The 17,797-nt window shown below is 39.5% G+C and overlaps 2 protein-coding genes across 2 annotated transcripts in view; one reads left to right on the plus strand and one right to left on the minus strand.

The window, feature by feature from the left end:
• Nucleotides 1–160: 160 nt before the first annotated feature.
• On the plus strand, nucleotides 161–7,078 carry CRYBA1 (crystallin beta A1). Its single transcript, XM_036837471.1, has 6 exons — nucleotides 161–196; nucleotides 1,959–2,023; nucleotides 3,036–3,154; nucleotides 4,415–4,556; nucleotides 6,387–6,529; nucleotides 6,801–7,078. The coding sequence occupies exons 1-6, from the start codon at nucleotides 166–168 to the stop codon at nucleotides 6,946–6,948; spliced, it is 648 nt and encodes a 215-aa protein (XP_036693366.1). The 5' UTR covers nucleotides 161–165; the 3' UTR covers nucleotides 6,949–7,078.
• A 656-nt stretch (nucleotides 7,079–7,734) lies between these two features.
• Nucleotides 7,735–17,797, minus strand: part of NUFIP2 (nuclear FMR1 interacting protein 2) — a 29,113-nt gene continuing 19,050 nt past the window's right edge. Inside the window, exon 4 of the mRNA XM_036835512.1 lies at nucleotides 7,735–16,188. Within this exon, the coding sequence (XP_036691407.1) occupies nucleotides 16,136–16,188 (53 nt within the window). The 3' untranslated portion in view covers nucleotides 7,735–16,135. The remainder of the gene's footprint in view (nucleotides 16,189–17,797) is intronic.

Below are 17,797 nucleotides of genomic sequence, written 5' to 3' on the forward strand. Positions count from 1 at the left end.
CCCAGGTTTAAACAAAGCCCTGAGGGATGCCCGCCCAGCAGGCTGAGCCACCAAAGCTCTGGGATCACGGGGAACAAAAGCAGAGGGAAAGCAGAGTGCTGACAGCGCCGGAGGGCATCAGCCGCAGGGCTATAAAGAGCAGGGCCATAGAGGAAGTGGCACCAGATGGAGACCCAGACTGTGCAGCAGGAGCTGGGTGAGTAAGGCCCTGAGGGGCGCTCTGGTCCTTCCTTTCCTTCCTCTGCAGAGACATGCCCAGAAGGAGGACCCCGTCTTCCTGCCTTGTGGTCAGAGCCTCTGAAGATGGCTGGAGAAGATTAGGGAACTCTGGGGGAGGTAGTCTTCTCTTGCCACCCCAAGAGGAGTCACTTACATGACAATAACCACTACCCTAGCAACCATGGCTGGGAGGGGGCATGGGGCCCCAAGAAATGACAGGCTCCTGGGGCATAGGGAGAAGGTAGGGGGGCAAGAGCTAGGAAATGCTTGTTCAGAGGTTCAGAATGGGAAGTTACGCCACAGAGTTTATATGCATCAGTCCCTGGGCCAATACCAGCCAGAGGGAAAAGCCATGAATGGCTGTTCTGAGTTAAGAAAACTGATGTACACCTGCCTGTCTTCTTTCTTCCCTCCCTCCTTGCCCTCTCCCCCGTCCTTTCCTCCTTTACTCTTCCTATCATCTTTTCAATCTACCTCACCTCTATGAGCCTCCTCATCTGTAAAATGGGGATAATGATAGTGCTTCCCTCATAGGCTCATTGTGAAGATTAAATGCATTAATGCATGTAAAGCATATAGGACAGGGCCTGGCATAGGGTGGGCCATTGTTAAGTGTTAGCTATTTTTTTTTTAAATAAATTTATTTATTTTATTTATTTATTTCTGGCTGTGTTGGGTCCTCGTTGCTGCGCGTGGGCCCCCTCTAGTCGTGATGAGCGGGGGCCACTCTCCGCCACAGTGCGCGGGCCTCTCACTGCAGTGGTCCCCCCTGCTGCACAGCACGGGCTTCAGGCGCGTGGGCTTCAGCAGTTGCAGCACGCGGGCTCAGTAGTTGTGACTCACGGGCTCCAGAGCACAGGCCCAGCAGCCGTGGTGCACGGGCCCAGCCGCTCCGCGGCATGTGGGATCCTCCCGGACCAGGGCTCAAACCCGTGTCCCCTGCATTGGCAGGCAGACTCTCAACCACTGTGCCACCAGGGAAGCCCAAGTGTTAGCTATTATTATCATCCTCTTTTCTTCCTCACTTCCCTTCGATAAGTCTTTCAATGCCGCCTGTCCCCCTCCTCAAACACTCACCACCCCAACATGGGCTCAGCATGGTGCTACATCAGTCACTCTGGAGACCCAGGCCCTGCCATGGAGATGTTCACCCAGGACATATTCAATAGGAACACAGATCAGTACTGTGATGAGTGCTGGAAATGAGGGAAGAAAGCAAGTCACCATAGGCTGGGGAAAGCAGCAAAGTCTCAGGAGGCAAGACCAAGGCTGGGTAGGTCTAGAAGGCAGAGAAGTAGGGAGGAAACGGTGCATGGCTGTGCACAGCTGGTCAGTTTGAGGGCTGTGAGGAGCCAGGTGACAGTGAGACCACCCACTGGTAACATGAAGGGTCTGGACTAGATGGTTGCCAAGGGGTTTATATTGGGGTATGTAAGACTGAGGCGATGCTGCCACTGGCAGTGGGTGCCTGGAGGCAGGCAAGAGGACGAGAGCCACGTTTATCAAGTGCTCATGGCATCTGTTCAGTGCTCTACCTGCGTTATTGCTTCTAATCCTTACAATAACTCTGCACATAGAAGTTTTACCGATGGAAAACAACTGAGGCTCAGCCAGTGAGAGGCACAGCCAGCATCCCAACCAAAGTCTGTTTACTGGACTTCAAGCCTCTTTTACTTTCGCCTGTGCTCCTCTTCCCTCACCCCAGAGGCCATGTCATTGGTGTGTGTTCTGTCTTCCAGAATCCCTTCCAACCACCAAGATGGCTCAAACTAACCCCATGCCGGGGTCTGTGGGGCCATGGAAGGTAAGCCCATCCCCATCACGTGGAAAATTGAGGACTCCATCAGGGCAGTGGGTATAATACCACCTCAGAGCAGGCCCCAGAGCTGTGCTTTTCCATGGGACAGTGACCGACCAATAAAACACCAGTTTGTAGGGGAAGGGTTCACCCAAAATCCAGATGCTGTCTCAGGAAGGTTCTCTCAGGGTGCCCCATTTGGACAGAAGAAGGATGACCCCGGAAGCCCATGATGGGTGGGAAATGATACCTAGTTTTCTAGGTCAATTTTCCTCCACACTGCTAAAATCATCTTAAAATAGAGCAGCCCAAGTGGATTATGACATGGAAAAACTGAGGGCCCAGAAATGAGGACAGATTTGCCACCAGATCCCAAATAAATGATTGGACTATGGTCTCCTGACTCCCAACGTGAGGTTGGTTGTAACCACTGCCTGAAGTGGCTGATCCTCAGCCAGTTTCCCTCAACACCCTTACCTTCCTCACTGGGTCAACTCTTGAGTCCTGTTCACAGCTTTGGGAGTTGTCCTCTAGCCAGGTTCAAGAGCCAAGTTCTAGTTCAAGGTATGAAAGGGGTTTATCACAACTCTCCCTTTACTCTTTAGGTTTCTATAGCAGATGTGTCTGGAGAAGCTAAGAAATAATTCACAGGGAGCCCCTGGGTCTCCCAGATTCCTGGCTTCTGGGCCACACTTAAGCAGGAAGCATGGTGGAGTAAGAGTCCACAAATCATTGGTATGTCCACTAGGCCAGCTATCATCCCTGGAGGACAATTCCTATCAGAAACCAATCCCCACGCCTCATCCCGACTGGGCATGTGAACACCGCCAACCAGTGCTATTAGCTCAAACCCCTTCTTAACCCAGTCTACACTAGAAGAGACCTCATCAGGCCTCCTGGGCTGCAGCTGGTAGTGGAAAACATAGGGCCAGACACAGGTTAAGATGTTGGCCTGGGCCTCTCTTCTTCCTGATGTACCACTTTCTCGCTCTGTTTTCCCATTTTAATCCCATTTCAGATAACCATCTATGACCAGGAGAACTTCCAGGGCAAGAGAATGGAGTTCACCAGCTCCTGCCCAAATGTCTCTGAGCGCAGTTTTGACAATGTCCGGTCTCTCAAGGTGGAATGTGGCGCGTGAGTATAGACCTCCGCAGAACATCAGGCCCCTTATTTGTGGTCCCTTCAGACATGTGACTATAAAGGTGGAGATCAGGGAAGAAAGATGTTCCCCCAAACTCTAATCATTTCTGGGAGAGAAGCCTCCATACTTAAGTAATCGCAAAAAAAAAAAGTCACTACATGTGTAATTTAGTAACTCAAAGCTGGAAGGAACATGAGGTTCTTAGTGGCTTGGTATTAGATTTGGGGGGGATTAAAGAAATATATACCATGCGGTGGGGCAGTGATGGTAATCAGTTCTGTGCTTCTGGAGCCCATAGGCTTCCGCCTGGGATTCCCTCAGAATAGCCACAAGCCCCTTGAGTTTTTCTTTCCTACAGAAAACAGAGAGGAAACTATCAAGCTACAGCTTCACAGCTAACGTCCCTCCTTCATGTCCCAGAGCAGACACTGTTAGCTAATTTCTCTATGTAAAATGGAACTCAACTCCAGAGAGTCATATTAGTTCCTAGGTAGTCTTCCAGGAGTTTCTTGGTGGTGGTTAATCTCCTTGGCAAGGAAGACCCTCTCTTGTTTTGTCTTCTTACTCTTGGCAGGTTAGTTGAGGCCTTGATCATCAGCCTGAAAACACAAAGGCAAGGACTCTACTTTGGCCTAGGCAGAACTGGCCGTGCATGTAGATAGGCTTCCACAAGTTGCTCACCCCCAAAATTGAGCTCTTCAACCCTGAAAGTAAAATTCTTTAAGGTGTCATCAGTAACCGAGACCTGGTTGTGAAAAAACAATCTGAGGTGTTTTAATAAATAAGGTATAGGTATATATAGGTATGCAGAAGAACCCACAAAGTGACAAGGAAACAAGAGACTAGTCATTCATCAGCTGCCTGTTCATCCCTTTGCTTCCTTAGAAAGAAGTCAATAGGTTTGGCTGGAGCCAAAGCAATAGTCAGTCACTAGATCCTGAACCTGGAGCTCCAAGTAGAGAATAAGGTAACTTCGAAAGGAAATATAATTTTAGACTGACTTTGCCAGTACTCATTACTCAGGCCAGTGAAGTACACCTCTTCAGTGGATAATCCCAAAACAAATATATTTACAAACCCACATAGTGCAGCTGCCAGCTCATTCTCCACCTCTCATGATAAAAGTATTACTTTGTATGGCTTTAATTGGATATTTTACCCCACTGTTAACATCTAAAACAAAAGATGCCTTCTCCATGAGGCCATGTAAGCCCTGAACACCATGAACAAACACCATTACTTGTCTTCGGCAGCTGGATTGGTTATGAGCATACCAGCTTCTGCGGGCAGCAGTTTGTCCTGGAGAGAGGAGAGTACCCTCGCTGGGAGGCCTGGAGCGGGAGTAATGCCTACCACATTGAGCGCCTCATGTCCTTCCGCCCCATCTGTTCAGCTGTGAGTCCCTGAAATTTTCATTTCTGTGCATGTGGGGGATGGATAAGAGAGGGTGCATATGGACTGACATTTAGGTTATTTCCCATCAGTTATGCTGAAATGTGGCAGGAAAGATAAAAGTATAAAGAGAAAAGAAAAACACTGCTCCCTTAGTTTCTAAGTTTACCATTTGCTTTTTTTCCCTCCTAGATGGTATTTTTATTAACCTAAAAGTAAGGGCTTCTTATAGGTGGCAGGAAGCGGATACTCAGGAGCCCAGATCTTCAAAAGTGCAATAGGATAATTAGTGAGAGCACTTACCATGTAATAAAAGTAAATCCTGGGCCAGTTAAATTTCAATCTGTGTAGCATTTTACCTAGAAACAGGGAAATGCTGAAGTAACCCTTTAGTACAGTGGGATGACTGAAGAAGTAGGCAAGAGCTCCAGCACCTCTTATCTTTGATTCCTAACTTTCTTGTTTCTAACACTAAGCATTATTCAATCATGCATCAGAATGGGATGCTTTTAGTCTTTTGGAGAATTCAAGCAGAAGCAGGATGACCTTGAGGAGTGTGTTGAAAAATGATCCCTACATTGGGAGTAAGCCTAGGCTAAAACCTTTTCAAATGTTCATCTATATCATGTGATTTTCTCATGATTTTAGCTGTTAATGATCTCATCTTAGTTTAAAGTCCTACCAAAATTCAAGTAGTGGAAATGGTAAACTAAACAGCTCTAGAACTAAAAGGTATTTCCCTATCTGGATGTTTTCATCTCACTTTAACTCTGATTTTTTCCCTCTAATGTATTGATATAATTTACACATAGTAAAATGCACAAATCCTAAGTGTATATTCTTATGAGTTTTGAAAAACATGTATACCCACATAACCAACACCCTAATCAGATAGAGAACAATTCCATTGCCCCATAAAATTACCTTGTGTCCCTTTCCAATCAATTGCTCCTTTCCACTTGCTATCACTAAGGCTAGTTTTGCCTGCTTCTGAACTTCATAAAGGTTAGTCTCTGCCTTCTTAACGCTTGTGTAGTCTTCATATCCCCTACTGGACATTTACATTGTTTCCAATGCCATGCACACACACAAACACTTAGGCACACATGGACTTACTTTTCCTATCAATTTGTGGGATCTTTTCCACATTACAATTAATCCTTTGGTTGCCTATGTGTTTCAAATATTTTTCCTGCTGTCATAATTTTCTTTCATTGGTCTTTCGTTGTTCCAAAGTATATCAGTTATTTGTACATTTTAAATGTTATGGTATTGGGACTTCCCTGGTGGCACAGTGGTTAAGAATCCGCCTGCCAATGCAGGGGACATGGGTTCGAGCCCTGGTCCGGGAAGACCCCACATGCCACGGAGCAACTAAGCCCGTGCACCACTACTACTGAGCCTGCGCTCTACAGCCCGCAAGCCACAACTACTGAGCCCACGTGCCACACTACTGAAGCCTGCGTGCCTAGAGCCTGTGCTCCGCAACGAGAAGCCACTGCAATGAGAAGCCCGCGCACCGCAACGAAGGGTAGCCCCCACTCGCCGCAACTAGAGAAAGCCGGCGCGCAGCAACGAAGAACCAACGCAGCCAAAAATAAATAAAAGACCTTTAAAAAAAAAAAACTTAAATGTTATTGTATTAAATTGGATTAAACAGGATACCCAATTTTTAAAATCTCTGTATTGCCTGAAATATTTTTACAATTAGCGATCATGTACTTCCTCCTGTAAACCAGGAGAGTTTTGAGTTTGATAAATGTGGTAAAGAATTACAATGACAGCCTTAACACTGGTACTAAACTTAAAAAAATTTTTTTTTCTGCATTACAGAATCATAAGGAGTCTAAGATTACCATCTTTGAGAAAGAAAACTTTATTGGACGCCAATGGGAAATCTGTGATGACTACCCCTCCTTGCAAGCCATGGGTTGGCCCAACAAGGAAGTTGGTTCCATGAAGATACAATGTGGAGCGTGAGTGCATCTCAGTTTTTCCTCCCCCAGACATTCCTCTATGGAAGGATTTAGGTTGACTACTCTCATACCTTTTTTCATAATCAAGGTTAATTTTCAGCTGGCTGTAGGTATCTGCTCACAAATGGTGCCTGGCGTATTTAGGATGGCTCTTGTTTTCTAAGCCTAAAAGCCTTCCATATCATTGTGTTGAGGAAAGAGGCTCAGGTTTGGGGGTCTTGACCAGGTTCCTAACTAGTTTTAATAATCCAATCTGCTTTGGCTTTTCTAGCTGGGTTTGCTACCAGTATCCTGGATACCGTGGTTATCAGTATATCTTGGAATGTGACCATCATGGAGGAGACTATAAACACTGGAGAGAGTGGGGTTCTCATGCCCAGACTTCCCAGATTCAATCAATTCGCCGTATCCAACAGTAGTGGATTAAAAGCTCCAAGTAACAATTTCCCAAGCATGAGACCTTGCTAAGCAATCTAGAATGAATTTTATGTTCTGCTCAGATATTGCTTCCAAATGTTAGCTGCTGAAATCCACAATAAATGTCATTAACAAAAACCCAACAACTTTGTAGACTGAATTAACTACCATGCTTTATAGAAATCACATTTACATGGCTGAGAATCTTAAAAGACAAGCTTCAATAAAACCCCAAGTTCCCTTTTGTGTCCTTGCAAGTCACTTACCTGGCCAAGGACAATGATTCCCTATTTCAAAGAACATGAAAGCATATAACCCAAATGTATCAGTGTATATAGTGACAGACACACTTTTGGTAAATGTTTTTTCATCTCTTCTAACCCTGACTCTAATGTTGATGTTAGCACTGCTTTTTTTCACTTGTGACAAATCAATGCTAAACAAACTTAGGAAGCTTCTCAAATATGCATTGCCATATTGCTTAATTGCTTAGCTCAATTTCGGTTTCTTACTTCAACTGGAAGAACATAAGGCTCAATGTCATGACAAAAGGCAGGATAGCTGCTCTCACAACCGATTTTTCCATACACATGCCAATTCTTAAGTACCTTAATAACCTGTATGATTAGAAAAAAAACCATGACCTATGACCATGCTATATTTAAGACTTAAATTATTTGTACATTTGACACTTTGAAAAAAATATTATCAATGTCACGATCTTAACTTAGTTTTCAGTAGTTTTTTTGAATTAAAGCACACAAAAGATGATAACACAAACACCTCAGAAACTTTAAAATTTTTTATTCAACAATGTACACTTATTGTCTCTTAATTTGATCTACAAATTTCTCAAGTTTTTTTTCTGATAAAATAAGTAAATCTGGGTATGGATGTAGAGTGTTTGTAATTTGTATTTTTAAAACACTGAACATGAAGTAAGACACCAATAAAGGAAGATCATCACGTAACTGACGCTTCCTCAGAATCCATGACATCAGAAACAGCTATGGCAAATACCTAAGCATTTAGCAAAAGGGTAAATTTCTGGCCACTGTTCTTGTATCAAGAAAAGGCCTATCATTCTGACTGGGCAAAACAAACACTGAAAAAACATTTTTTAAATCGGGAGATGGAAGGGAAAAAATCCTCTAACCTAACTGTAGCCCGTTAATTGTCCTTTCCCCCAGATTAAGAGGTAACTCAGCTCCTAAGTGCTGATGCACACAAGACACAGAAATTACTTTGCTCCTCTAATAACGTTCTAAGACTGAACATGTGAACTACTGACAGATGCTGAGGAGTAGCCATAGCCATCAAAGATGATGCTCTACTCCTGCATTCATGCCTTTTAAGGCCATGCATTATGGGCCACCTTTCACATCTTGACTAGTAGACTTAGATTTTAACTGTCACTTTCAGTGAAGGTACAGAAGGGTTTTGCTGTGTTTTCAAAGACGACAACATACATTAAGAGCACACTTGATGATAGAGAAGTAATATTCTTCTATACATAGGAAAAAGCTATAAAACAGAAATATTTCTTTTATATCTAGGAGCAAGGGGAAAATACCATTAGTATTATCTCTACTGAAACATATTAGCCTCTTCTACAAAGGTCCGGAAGAGAATATAAAACAATCTTTTAGAAGATGATTTGACAAAACCTGGCCAGTACATCTACACAACCTTTAAGTACACATACATGTGAAGTAAAGCTATTTAGTACATGCAGACTGCAGCAATTAAACCAAATCAGCTCAGTTTCTAACTTGTTCTAATCAGCTTGGGCAGTTTTAAAAAGATACACATCATCTTTAACCTGTGCTTTGATCTTTAAACAACTGAATGATTCTTATCTCAAGTCAGTCATTCATTCAGTAAACCAAATTTATGTTAAAGCAAAGGTAAAAAGGCTATCCTACCTTTAAACCAGGTTTAGAGGTTTAACATAGAATTGTCACAGAACTCCATGTGGCAAAGGTCCTTCCTTCACTTCAGTTTCAATTACTTCCCATTTCTATTTGATCAAATAAACGAAAATTTCATTGAAGAGTATCCAACAGTTTGTAAAGCTGATAAAACTGCCCTGTTTCAAAAAAAAGCCCTTTAGTAGACATGAGTCAAGCTCTCATTTTAAACCTATGTTATTAAAATAGGTGCCAATTTTCCTCTCTTCTAGTTCCACTGATGAGCTAGCCCAGAACTCTAACTTTGAGCCATGTTTCTAAACATGGTAAAGCTAAGAGCAGCAAAGTAATAAGGATAGGTCACTTTTGGTAATGACACACAAATTAAACTTTCAAAACATGTGCATAGCTTTATTCATCTACTTAGATCTAACCTTTTCATGGAGCTTCGGCAAAATTCGAGTGTGCAAAATGCATTTCTAAAACGTAATGCAAGCAAAGCTTTTCACATTTACACTGGCAGGAAATACAGAGAAACTAACAAGTCACAGTAGGGAGAGTTCAGATCTTTTTTTTTTTTTTTTTTTTTTAATGACAGAATTGCACAGTTCATTATTTTGAGACAATTGTTGCAGACATAAATATTTAAAATTTTCTAAGCAAGGTGCTTTAACAATAAAAAATTTTAAAGTTGGAAAGAGCCAATAACTTGGATCATAGCTCACATAGAATTCCAAATGAAAGTGGACTCCATTATCTCCCTAGATTTTGCAAACAATGCTTTTTCTAACACTAAAGGAAACAGCAAGCTGAAACTTTTTTCAAAGCACACAAGAAATGGTGTCATCACATTACTTGAAGGTGCTGAGAGGGGAGGGAAAGGAAGTGAAGAATCCTTTTACTATTTCCCACTACAGAACAGCCACTAACAGACTAAGGAAAAAAAAAAAAAGAAACAACCAAAAAAGTAAATCAAATCACTTCCCAGTTTATAAAATAGTTCCAGTTTGTGACGAGATCTGTAACTTTAAACAGAGAGCACCAGTTGGGCGATAGAATGAGCATTTCATACTGCATAAAAATTAGTGAGGTGGTAAGAACCGTCAACTATCTCAGGCATTGTAACATGGCCTTTCCAATTTTTTTTTTTAATATACATGCAAGGCACATTGATATAAAAATAGATCTCTGGCCAACAAATATATTAAATAAGCAAATTAAAATTTTGGCTTTGCAATATTGGCAACATCAAAATATAATCAGATAGCTTTGGACCACATCTCTCTCTCACATTCTTCCACCCCATTTGGTGTTTTTCCTCCATCATATTGGGTTCAATCTCCTTCAAGTTTGAGTATGTGCTTGAGAAATGACTTTTCCTCTTGTCAAGTAGCAAAAGTTTATCTTTCCTAAGTAAAAATACGCTAGAGAAGCAGAATAGTTGGTTTTGATTGATTTGATTAAACTAAATCGGATTGGCTTGGGGCAACATTATTTCTCCTCTGTATACAAACAAAAATAAGCTCCCAGTATACATAGTAGACAATTGTTTTCTTTCTAAAAGATCAGCAACAAACCAATGATACTACTGCCTTTAAGCCATTCTTCCCAACTCCTCTTTTTGAGGCAGAGGGAATAACAGAAGCAAAATTAAGATTTAAAAGATTTTCAGTAGTAGAAGACATTTTAAGGCCAAAATGTGTAATACTAACAGAATTTGTATTTTCCTAAGTTAACGTCCTTCATAGGCCAATACCATAAATAATTTGTACTGATCCCCTCCCAAAGAGAATTTTTAAATTCATTCACTTTTGTTAGTGGCTGTGCTACAGGAAATGTATCAAAGCAACCTATAAAGGTATGGTATATAGTAATGTAAAAAGTGCATCACATTCTTGATTTTTCAGTTTCTCATAGCAGCAGCAGGATTAATCCAAGACAGAAAATAGTTGTATTCTCATCCTAAAAATGCAACAATACCTAATGAAATGTATTCAATATCATGAAAGGATCCTCCTCCACGGAGGATAAAGGAAACAGACAAACAGGGGCAAACTAAAGGCATTCATTCATATTTACATATTAAACCACTTTTGTTAACACCGAATCTTTACACCTAGCAAAAGAAATATTTAAGAATAAAGCAGACATTACTAAAGCAATATCCATTTTTGGAGCCTTTGTTTAGCACCTGAGGAGAAAAGGATTTATGGAAAGCTCTGCAATTTACCTCAAGTTGGTTTTATTGGTCTACAGAGTAAAATTTTGATATGCAATCAAAGTGAAACTGAACCGGAAAATAAATGTCTGTAGCTATTTTAATAAGGCTGTAGAAAAGGGATACTGCAGTACTATAAAATGGCTTTAGAACTCTGGACATAAACAAAATCTTATGGATAAATAGGGAAGTCTGAATCAGCAGACCCACATGTGAGGATGGCTGTTCCATAGGTTTCTAGCCCGTAACTGCTATTTGACACTCCCAGTAATGCAAAAGCAACATACCATTCATGCTTCACTGGGTGTTTTTACTGTATAGACAACTATTTATTCGTAAGACCCTTCTTGAGTAGCAAAATGGTGTGAAATTTAATTTAAAACTCGGTAAATTTTGAGTGAAGTGAAATTTTGCTTTTGAGTGAAGCCAATGATTCATCATTCTTTAAACCAACCCAGGGTGGTCCTGGTTCTCACATATCTGAACAGATTGATGTATATTTAAAAAGAAACATTTTAAGATACTTAAAGCAGAAGCCCATCTTTCTCACTATAAAAGAATCCTGGTGCTCTGTCAATTAATTACATTAATGAAAATAACATCAATATTAAGAACTAATGATAACCTAATGCATCTCTGCAAACATAAAGCAGCTATTATTCTTCTAGTCTTATCCTCTGCCCCTCCCCTTTAAACAAATATCACCATTTTTTGGGGAAAAAAGCTGAGCAAATTCTACCCTTTCTTTTAAAAATTCAACAGTAAAATTATGGGTAGGACCATTAAAAGACACTGCCTGATCAGAATCTACAACTGGTGCAGCATTAACAGACCTGATCATAATATATATATATTTGTCCCACTACAGTGTCTGTTTTACACAGTTAGCACAGGTATACAAGAGGGATCATGTGTTATTTGAGGATATGGTTCAGTGGCATAACTATTCTCATAATCCTTGGAAAGTGTGGACTTTTAATCTGTTTCTAGAACTTGAGGAAGAAAGCCTTGAAAGAATGACTTCCTCCTTATTTACAGGAATTTAAAATCAAAGTCCTCTTCTAAATTTCCTTGACTGTGGCCATTTGGTACATGACATACAATTTCACTAAAAAAGTTTACAGCAAAAAATAAACTATTAGATGCCTCCAACTGGGTTAGCAACAAGCCAAACAACCAAGCACGCAACTACCACTGCTATGTAATGTTTTGTGAAAGAAACACATTTTGTACTGTGGACAACACTCATTGAGGTTTGTCATATTTTCCCTAGAAACTGTTATTTGAAAAAACAATGCAGCACTTTTTTTCCTTTATAAAGTTTTTGCAGATTCTGTGATGATTAGGGTAAGCAGATGATTAAGGAAAACAGCAAAATTCTAAACCTCTCCAGCCATTTACTTCAAGGAAAAACAAACTGCCATTAACAAATTCCTAGTTATTGTCTATCCCCTCCTAGAAAGTAGAGGAGGAGGAAGGGCTAACTACAGATGCTGTAAATACACTGTATGTGAAAGCTCATTATTACTGAAGTCAGAGGAAAGGCTATGGAATTAACTTCAGTTCAGCAAAGTGGGGTGAATGAAGAGAAAGATAAATACACCCTGTCTTTTGTGGGGAAGGGGAATTATTCAAGACATCTACAAGAGAGTGGTATGTGACACAGACACCTACAATCAAGACAGATTTAAAAAAGAAATCTTCACCCTTAATTAGTATCTTCATAGCTATTAAAAAAATAGGTCATGATTTCATTCTTAGTGCCATTTTTCAAATACTACCCTTTTAAGGATTAAAACCACCTGACTTTATTATTCTGTGTAATGAAAACAAATGGCACAAAATAAATACAAGCTCATTCTCTGAATACTAATATAATGTCTTACACACATTCATTTACTAATTTTTAATATCTCCTTCTCTCTCACACACACAAGCACTCAACAAACACACACACAGACACACACCTTTTCAGTCTTTATAATGGAGGGATGTTAAAAACCCCCTCTAGACTGTATTTGGTTTATGCTACAGTACTAATACTCTGAGTTGAAGAAAAATTCTTTATACTGAACAATAACACATCAATGTTATTTAAATGTGCTAAATTAATCACAGCTGAAGCTTACACAAAATAATCAGAAAACATCAACTCTTAAGATTTTTTTTTTTTAATAAGTGCTCTGTAAGGAATTGTGTGAGGACCTAAGAAAGATTGCGACAAGTAGAGTTAAGTGTTACCAAACAGCACAAAGGAGACATGTCTCAAAGTCCTGCTTGTACCTAGGCAAGTAAGTCCATTAACCCAATGCCCCCAAAATACTGACAGTTAATATGATGGGGCACTAGGGTTCCAGAAGGTTAAGAGACATCCCTAACTCTATACCTCTAACCATATAATCAAGGAAATTTCAGTGGGGAAATCAAAGTGAAATGTTGCATTGTTTCATTTAGAAGTGAGACTCAAAAACCTTTGGACGAACACAGAGATGGGGTACATTCTCTTTTTGGCTTCTCTAAACATGGAGGCCTGAGGGATATGGAAGGGAAGTAGGAAAGCAATGACAACTTTCAAAAGATATTTTCAAGTAAGTGTTGCTTCTAAATTAAAAATTCAGATGCGGGCTGTTTTTTTGTTTCCTTTTAAAATATGTATTCATTCAACCTCTGTATATCACAAACCCAGAAAGTTTCTTGTGAGTTGTGACACAGAAGAGCTTTCAAATTCCAGGTAAGCAAAATGGATGTTTAAAAAAAGGAGGGTGACAAGGGGAGAGGGAGAGAATCTGGCCCTAAGGCGACAAGTGGTTACACAAGGCAATTGAACACACAGCAGAACTTTAAAACCTGTAAAACAAACTGGAGCCTTTTTTTTTCCTTTAATCAACCTTGTATCTTTTTTTTTTTTAACCTTTTGAAAATTTTTATTAAAAAAAAAAAACACAAAAACACAGACTTCTTTCACTTCAGTATGTGGTATGATGCATTTTCCAGTTTGTTCAATGCTTTAAAGCTCAAGGATGCCTCTACTTTCAATTGTACATGGGCCTGAAGCATCCTAGCTTTTGGCAAGCAGGCAGGAGACTCAACAAAAATCAAAATAGAACAAGGCAGACTAAATGCAGGGCACATCTGTAAACATATTATACATTTGAAAATTACAATATCTGTAAAAGTGATACAGTTTACAGGTGAAATGAAACTATCTGGAACTGGCCTACCACAAGTTTCTGAACCTGGACTGATACAATAAGTTATTATATATATATATTATGTATAAAAGTTTTGTTTACATCAAGTGGAATTGGCAATCCATGCTTATACTTTTAAAATCTAAGCAGGGCAGAAATCCAGACTATAAAGATATTTTCTCTACTCTATGCTGAGTCCAACAGCTTCTTTCACAAACTACTTGTTAAAAGCCTCAAATAATCAACAAAACAAGAAAACTCATCCATACTACGGTCGCTCAAAACTGGACATTTCTTAAGCAAAAGGGTTGAGCAAAAGTAGTTACTCTCTCCCCAAATACCCCTGGGGATCCAGTCTACTGTTATTAGAAGACTACATCTCTCTATATAAATGCCCTGCTATTTTAACCTGTATTTGACATACATGGATATACTAATTTCTGTGTGTGTGTGACGCAATGCTATGTCAGGCCAGAGAACTTGTTTTTATGCCACTAACACCACCCAATCTTAATTGGACCCTTAGTTTCTGCACACACAAAAAAATTTATTTTAGCATGCTATATACAAGCTGCAGTGCAACAGGATGGTAATGTGATGATAAGACAGGGCTAATGCTCTTCTCTGCCCAAAAGAAAATTTCCAGAATTTCACATTATTTTCTTTAAAAAACCCATTTGCTCTAGTATTAAAATATATTTATTAAGATATAATTAGAAGCTAATAAGCTCAGAAGTATAGTCTGAATGGAAACACACCTTCTATAGGCAGGGTTTATTACTTCCTCACTGGCTAAAAACATGAAGTTTCATAGTTTTCATGGACTTTTTTCTTCCCCCTTGAGAAATTAAAATAGAATTTACAGAAAGGTACAGAAGTTTCTCTTCAGATGTTTGATGAAAAACAAGAAAAACAGCACATTTAGTGTTAGTGACAGAGAGCAAGTCTGGAGCACCTACAGTTGAAAAGCAGAATATATTTTTGCTCCCACTTACACAATTACATTAAAATATGGGCACAGGAGTATTTTTCCATATTAAATATCTAAAGCCAATTGTTTGTTCTGTAACTTTTAAGAAATGACACTCATGGATTCTTTACTTATTAAAGTCCAATATGTAACCAAAGCCAAGTGAACTATGTACCACCAACTATTCCAGAACTGTAGAACTTCAATGCCCTCCCCTATCCCCACCCCACAAAAAAATAAAAGGAAAGAAAGAAAGAATTTCCCCAACAACCCACAGAGGCTGCTTAACTCCTGGCAAGACATGCAAATCATATTCGCTAAAAAAATACACCCCTGCAAACTTCAAGGCATTTTATCCAGCATTCTCGCAGGGCTCATAGTATAACCAAAAGATCAAGGGAGGAGTGGGGGAAAATGTTGAATCATTCTGGGTTCCCCGTGATTAGTGTATCACTTTAGTCACAGAACAAGATACAGAGATCTTTTAAGTGGATTTGCCTTTCCAGTGGGTCATTTGTTGCCCAAGTTGATGACAGCAGGAACTTTAGAACCACGCTTGTTAATAAGTCCATATTCATTAATCACTTGCATTCACACTTAAAAACGAAAACTAACAAAAGAAAAAAGAAAAAAAACTATTCAGTACCAGAGATTAAATAACCATGTGTAGTCTCTTGAAATAAATTTGATTCCTTAAGAAGTCTAATTACTTTCAGGTGCCTTTTTTTAAATAACTATATATATATATGTATATATATATATATATTTGTATATATTATCCTGTGATTCTACTTATGGTTCCTCTGCTGCGTTGAAGATCTAGGAGCATAAAAGCCTTGTGTCCCCCATGAACGGTGGCTCTAATGCTGCAGAAAGGTTACAAATAGGCAGTCTGGTCCTTCATTGATCTGGACTATCCATGGCTTCATTGTAAGTGATTATCCTTTTGGGATCTGGAGGGAAGTTTAAAAAATAAACACATAAATAAAAACAAGGTCTGAAATCCCCAAATGCCCATGTTCAAAAAACAAATCCCAAATAACCATCATCATGTAAACTCCTTTTATGAAAACACAATTTAAAGACCATTTCCTCTTTGTATCAACACATGTGTGATCCACTTTTTTTCACCCAAATAAATCCACCTCAATGGATTCCCAGCATAAAGGTCCTCGAGCCAGTGAGGGCCTCAACGCCTACAGGTTAAGAGGGTTGAGTTCAGTTAACCAGCACAATGTGCTTCTCCTGATTATAAAAGTAGCACATTTGAAAAAAGCAGACAAAGGTTAAGTCATCAATAATCCAATACTAAAGTAAACACTTAGATTTATTTTCTTTTGTTCTTCTCAGCAAAATGAAGTCAAAATTTATTTAAGCAATGTGGATTGTCTATTAAGGAACTGTTCAAGAAACACCTAACACCAAAAACTTCAGGTTAAATTAAAGCAAAACTACCAGTTCAGTCCTAATTATGACTTATTTCTTCCCTCTAATTTCCCATAGCACCACCAGACTTTATTCTCAGCAACAGCAAAAACCTGTGGATATCCTAGGTTCAAGTATAAAACAGTCAGAATGTGCCTGGGCAAAGACTCCAGTGTTATTTTAAATTCCCATTATTTATCTGTATGCCCCCCTCTTCTGGAGAGCAATGTTTTTATTACATACTACGTCTATCTACCCTAAGAACTTTTTGAAGTACACATGCTTTAATAAAAATAAAACTTGTCAACCTAATAGAAAAGTATAAAGGCCTGAAAATAATATCGAAGAATTCAAGCTCACCTGAGGCTAAGAATCAATCTTAGTTCCGAAACAATATCCTTTCCAGAACTCCAAGGGACATCCATTAGCAGCTTGCCAGGAAGGCAATGCTCAATTCTTAATAGTTAATAACCATTTTAGAGTAAAAAACAGGTAGGTCTACTTCTGCAGGGTATATTTTCTAGTCCATGTTTTAAATTTGTGTTTGAATAAGTAGGTACACAGAAAGCAATTCAAAATAATATAAGAGCTTGCTAGTTATTTTCAGGTCATGGCTGTGTTAGACAAAAAAGACCTGGCCTAAGAATAAGAGAGAGGATGGAAGAAGCAATGCTGGAAAATCAGGGAATCTTACTTTCTAGTCCGGACACTTTCTAGTTTATATAGTAACCTCTCTGTGCCTCAGTTTCCTAATTTGTAGTAAGAAAACAGAATTTCTCATGCCTTCAAGTTCTGAAATTCTAGGACTTTCACATTCATCTGAAATTCACTTATTTTAACTAGCAAGGTGGATGGCAAGTGGGATCCAGCCCCGTAAGTGGGCTTTACAGGGCTCTGAAAGCCAAAATCTATTAGTGACTGACTCTCCAAACCAATACTCACTTATTTCAGGTATCCCACAACTAACATATTTTATTGTATTTGGAAAGAAAGCACTCAATAATTAAGATAAGCAATTTTCAGTTTTTTGAAAATTCCAAATTATCCAGATGTGGATTATCCAGTCCCTCTGCCCTCCTGCTACTCACATCTTGTTTACGGGAGTGAAGGAAGCTAATCTGCTATTCTGTAGATTTC

This window comes from Balaenoptera musculus, chromosome 20 (assembly GCF_009873245.2).
Source record: "Balaenoptera musculus isolate JJ_BM4_2016_0621 chromosome 20, mBalMus1.pri.v3, whole genome shotgun sequence".
NCBI classification, from domain to species: domain Eukaryota; kingdom Metazoa; phylum Chordata; class Mammalia; order Artiodactyla; family Balaenopteridae; genus Balaenoptera; species Balaenoptera musculus.